A 6,000-nucleotide genomic window follows, 5' to 3' on the forward strand; every position below is an offset into this window, starting at 1 on the left:
ATCGGCCGGCAACTTTGTTTCGACCGGTTGGAAAATTCGAATCACCTTCGATAAATATCCCTGCGGAATCACTCGCATTCGAGACATCGCTTATATCCTCGCGCGTACCCGAGGATCGCGTACACCCGCGCGACTCCTCTTCGTCTTCTTCGATGGCCCGTCGGCCATCTTTATTCCCGCGCTTGGAGCATCGAGCAACGTCAGAATTTTACGCGAAAACCATCGATGAGAGCGCAAGATCGTTTATCATCCGCGAAGCATCGCACTCGGCTGCGTACGGCTATAATATTCCACCCGGCCAGGGAAACCGTTAGCGTTTTACGCTTTTAATTGCCTGCGCACGCTGATTCGCCGTTTTAATACCGCCGACTATTTCCGCGGCCTGTGCAACTCGGCGTGCACGAACAACGCCGGCCAACGAATTATTCCTTCGCAAAAGTATACCTCGAGACGCCTCTTTAGAAAGCTCGCTTCTCTCTCGCGTCCTCTCTCCGCGATATAACCGAATCAATTAGATCTGCAAGTATTTGTACGCGTCCCGGAGGCTTCACCTTTCACGAAATTATCCTGCAGCCCCTTCGGGGCAAAGCACATATTACCGGCGCACGACGAGTGCACCTCGTAAATCACTCGTCGTTCTGCAACACGCCGAGCCAGAAAAGAGAAACAATGAGCGCTCGCTTGCTCGGCCGCGTATATCCGCGCGCAGGTGCGTAGCAAGCGGAGGGCACCGTGCACCAGCTTTCTCCGTTTAATTCGCCATTTTAAATCCCATCCGATCCAGTCACCGACCAGGCACACTCTCCGTCCAGTCACCCAGGGGGTGGCTGTCTTCGCCACCCTCTGCTCGCTGAATCCGCGATCCGGATCGCGCTATAAATACTCGAAAGCGATTTTACGATGGAAGAAACTCGTAGCGCCGTCGTGTGGAGTATCGGCGGCTCCATTTTGTCGTAGCGGTAGGTGGTCGGACACGTGTATCGAGCACGCAAAGTGTAGGCCTGCATTTGCACCCGGCGGATCGGTGGCCGAGCGAGTAACCGAGCGAGCGAGCGAGCAAAGCGGCAAGGAACGTGACGCGGCACGGGGAGCTGATATGAACGGGTACCGGAGTGCCAGGGACACCCACGTGTGACAAGGCATCGCATAATCTACCGGACATTTAGCGTAGGCAGGGATACTAGCCGCGGTGGCTGCAGGTGCTTCGATGGGCAGGTGAAATTTCATAGCGAATAACGCGATTAATCGCGCACCGATCGCGGATTCTGACGTTCGCGGAAAAGTTTCCATTACGCGCACGCGCGGGAAAGCATGGAAAATCGAGATGACTGGAAACGACGAGAAAGCACCGCGTGAAAGACGTTGTCGGAGAATCCGCGAGTCATCATGAGCCGCGCAGAGTCGAGGTAGCGGAATGGCGGTAGCGGTAGTGGAGATAGGGGCAAACAAGGCGGCGCGAATTTCAAAAGTAACGACGATGCCGCGATGGCGATATTAGGGAGAAACGATGTTGCTCGTTAAGTATTCACGACAAAACTACATTTACCGCGGCTGATCGTCGTGCAACAAACATTAGGTACGCGAAGGTACTCTCGGGTAGCTGCGTGACTTACAAGCCTCGAGTCTATATTTCAACGGGCGTTAAAGTCGAGGTCGATTCCATCGCAGCGAGACGCTGTTCGAAGCTCCGATCATTACACCCGTTATAAGCTGTCACATAGCTCATCTCACACACGCCGCGGCCCTCACACCGATACCCGTTCGGTACTTTGGCATTTTTCCTATTTTGTAATCAGCCCCGCATCCACGCGGCTAACTTACGCGCCGAGCTTTCGATCCTTCTTAAAACGTTCACGCACGGAACCATCATCGGCCACGCTATGCGCGCGGTCAAGATCGCCTTCTCGCTCGTAATTATCCTTCGGATACGTACATACGCGATACCGGAGACTCGATAACTCGACGATCGCTCCCCCCCACCGATCTCGAACGCGATTTTCCTCAATGGCGCGACTCCGCTCTACGTAGCGTCGCGTCGAAACGGAGAGACCAGGTGGTGTACACGCGCGAGTACGATTGATCGACAGGTGATCGAGGAAGCGATCGCTTTGCCCGTTCGCGGACGCTCGCGGCAGGCACTCGAAAGGTTAACCAAAGATGATGTTCCCGTGCACGTGGTTGCGTCACCGTGCTACAAGGTAGAACTTTCACCGTGCTGGAACACGAGTACGACGTTTCGTCGGACGGAGGAAGAAGAGGCTCGTCTCGTTATCGGCTCCGAGATCGTTAAGGTCAATTACCATGGTCGATTTCTTGGACGCGAGGAAAACGCCCTCGACGTAATTCGTGAAACAGGGTGAGGGCAAACGCTGGTCCTTTTCGCTACGAATGAGCGTAATTAGAATTAACGACCGCGCGATTAATTAGACACGTATCCACGAGGGAATTCGCTTGAAATATTCTCGACATACATCAGTACCGTAGCTACAACGTGGTACGTAAAGCCGCGGATACTTTAGCGCCCCGTAGATTAGCGCTAAACGCGAAAATCGTGTTGCCGGCCGAGCTAACTAACTACCGTATATTTCATCCTGCAGCCAGAATCCTGTTAATATCCGTATCGATCGAGCCGTGGTATTTTGACAGATCTATATCCCGGCGTTTGCTCCAGGTGTTGTTCGTCCGTGGCTCGCTTAATCGCCGGGATAATTCGATCGCTTACGAGCTAACGTCGTGTCTCTATTTCGCGTAGCTATTAATAACTCACCGGTAGAAGAAGTAACGAGGATGGAGAATGCCTGGCCGCAGCTTGCCTAAGACCAAGGAAGTGCAGTAGGGGGTCCTCCGATGCCCTCAGCTCGTCCAGAATCCTCTTCGCCTCCTGATAGCTCTCCAGGTATTCCCAGTAAGAGTTCCAAAACGAGCCAGGGAATAAGTCACCTGGCGACAGGGTACCAGAAGGTAATTAGAAACCGTATCGAACTATCCGCGTTATAAATCCTCTCGTCACCTTCGATCCTCACCGGGGACCGAACAATCGCGCGCGCGTTCACCCATATTCGGCCACGCTCGATACACCACGATCCAGAGTTAATTATCGAACCGACCGACCGCGACTCGCGCATACGAGAGGTATGCAAAATTTACCCGCGATGACGGAACAGCCGTGAACGCGAACTCTCGTCCGAAATCGTCTTCGAGGAGATTCGATCCAGCGATACATCATCCCGCTATCTTCCCTACGAAACTCGTTTCTGTTTCAGGATCTCTCTTTTTCTCTCTTTCCCACTCTTCCACCTCTGGTGGGGTCTTCGCCATCGCGGAAGAGAGCCTTCCACTCGCGCACCGGGAATATGATTTACCATCGAATCCTTCCTTTTTCCCCCCCACCTCCGCCATTATCCGACCAGTCCCGTAGTCTTCCGTAGACTTCCTCTCGCAGCGAACCACGAAATTCGCTATCGATCGCGGAACCACTCTCCTCACCTCGATCGACGTCGCGCGATCGTGCCTTCGTTGGCGAGGACTCGCCAACAGCCACGTATGGAACCCGGTGATTCGCGTATCGCGGTGAAACTAAGCACCGATGATCGATCGTCTTCTCGTCACCGTTCCTCGCTTAAAGGGAAATCTCGACTTCTCGGGAAAAGTATACTCACTCGATTTGAAGGTACCGCCGTCCCAATTCTCGAGCGCAGCGCGGATCTGAAAGAAGAAAAGCAAAACGGTTAGAATCGGCTGTTAAAATACAACGAGGAAATAGGTGGGGCGAGAAGGCGTGCAGGGGGCCATGTATAATACATGAAGTATAACGTGCACGAATGAGCTCGTGGAGCGCGAAATGCCAGTTTTATACAACGGTCGAGTCGGAACCGATCATTTGATTACTTTTTTATATCCTCCATTACGATTCGACGCCGATACCTCGACGGACGATCGATCTTCCTCGAAAGAAGGGGACGCGAGGTCTGGCGTGAAAAACTCGTAGGAAATGGCGATTTAGACGGGACGGGGAGAGAATTTTGCAGCTAACCTCGAAGAGCGCGCGCAATTAGATTCCGATCGATACTAATGCACACGCTCGCGGAGCAGGTGAAAACGATTTTTCGAGTTTACTACCTATGGCGCGACTCGGCTGGAACATCGCGAGGCTAAATCACGTCCTCGAAACGAGCCTGTCCGTTGAATTATAACGCGGCATTATGTCCAATCAGGACATCATCGGGGGGAGCATAACCGAGGCGAATAAGCTCGGTAGTCCTTAAGGCTGTTTCTATCAGTGGGCATTAAAGCGTCAGCCAGGACGGCTGGCGAAATCCTGCTGGAATAATAGGCGAGAAGGAAAAAGGAACGAGGCGAGCGATCGAACACGATGCCGTGGAACGAAGCTTCGGATGGAACGATCGTTTCGTCGAATCGCGGTAATCGTTACCGGCGATATCGGTTTAGTCGAGCCAACTATCGATCGGGATCGATTTTTCTATCTCGCGTAGAGGCTGCGAGATCCTCTTCGGGAACCCCGCGTCCCGATTCCTTGTGCACCTCGTGGACCGATCGTACGAGCAGATACGCGGGCCTCGTAAAGGTTGCAGCGACACCCACTTAACTCTTTAACGAGTAACATTGTCACGAGGGAATCCACTTATCGGATACGTTTCCATTACGGTAGGCGAAGGCAGCGGCGACGGGCCGACAGGCTGTATAAGTGGCGAGATGCTTGTAAAGCGGCAACAGTATCGACGTTACGTTAATCGGCGCGTTAATGGTTAATTTCAACGGGGCCGTAAAATCGGGAGAAAGTCGCGTAAATAAAAAGCGAGACAGGTGGTAGCCGCGGGGCGCGCGTGTGGTATTTGCATTTCTTTATACGGCCGGTCCGTGCAACGAATAAAATTATTTACCGCTTCTTTCGGATCACGCTGCGCCGGATGCCGATTATCGACCATGCACGGTTAATTGCCCCGCGACTACAAATACGCATCCATCGCGGATAAATTGTAAGAAAATTTCTCGCCCTGTGCGCAACGATTCGCTGCTAACGAGCCATTCGTTGCGCTTTAATTACCGCGTTTCGCGTACACCGTCGCGCCATCTAGCAGTGTTCCGCGTTTATTACCGATTTTAGGAACAAACGGCCACGGCCAACGCGCTCGCACGTGCTCAGAGAAAATGGAGGAGGAGGAGGAGAAGAAGAAGAAGGAGATGAGAATCGAACGGGAAGCTAGTTTAGAAGACCGGTCGTCAACCTCTTCTTATCCGTAGCTCTTAGGAAGACGGCCTAGGAAACCGATGGCCCTCTGAGTCATAAAGTACGCGATAAGACATCTAAAATGGGGCGAGTGGCTGCTTCCTATCGCGTCAAGGCGTCGAAAATATCTTCCACTTTTACCAATGTTCCTCGATTAATTCCCGAAATCTCCGAGGTTCGGTTGGGAAGAAAGGGGTGAAGGGGTACAATGGGAAATTTCGTGGAAAAACTGGCCAAAGGAGCAAAATTCCGATGACGCCTTCTTTACCATTTGCCATTTGCACGGAATAGATGACAAAATCGCCGCGCACAATTTATAAATTGTTTAGCAGGAATTGCAGTATGAAAATTTAAAAAAAATAATATAAATGCATCACGGAAGTTTATATTCTAAAAGCATAAACATAGGTATAATTTGTAAAAATATACTTTTAATTGTATAAGCTATCATATTTATTTTTAATAACAAATTGTATGCAACATAAATTTATAATAAAAGTGAAAAAATTAATAAATTATTTGCTATTACTTGAACTTACAACGTTTTTGTGTCAAAATGTACCAACAACTTGTAAAAAATTTATAAATTATCGCACCTATTGTTAATAACAAATTAATATTGCTATTAACAAATTGTTCGCAACGTATATTTATAGTAAAAGTGAAAAAATTAATAAATTATTGGCTACGAGAGTGGAAAATTAATAATAAATAAAATCCGCGAAGTTCAAAAATTTCTGATCGGGGTGGGG

The 6,000-nt window shown here is 50.4% G+C and overlaps 1 protein-coding gene across 2 annotated transcripts in view; it reads right to left on the minus strand.

Moving 5' to 3' along the window:
- Positions 1-6,000, minus strand: part of LOC108555785 (uncharacterized) — a 191,639-nt gene that overhangs the window by 135,713 nt on the left and 49,926 nt on the right. For both annotated transcript variants that reach the window (XM_017911606.1, XM_017911607.1), the window contains exons 4-5: positions 3,660-3,705; positions 2,768-2,940 (exon numbers count right to left, since the gene is read on the minus strand). In XM_017911606.1, the coding sequence (XP_017767095.1) occupies positions 2,768-2,940; positions 3,660-3,705 (219 nt within the window). The remainder of the gene's footprint in view (positions 1-2,767; positions 2,941-3,659; positions 3,706-6,000) is intronic.

Source organism: Eufriesea mexicana, unplaced genomic scaffold (assembly GCF_001483705.2).
Source record: "Eufriesea mexicana isolate 0111107269 unplaced genomic scaffold, ASM148370v2 scaffold265, whole genome shotgun sequence".
Lineage (NCBI taxonomy): Eukaryota > Metazoa > Arthropoda > Insecta > Hymenoptera > Apidae > Eufriesea > Eufriesea mexicana.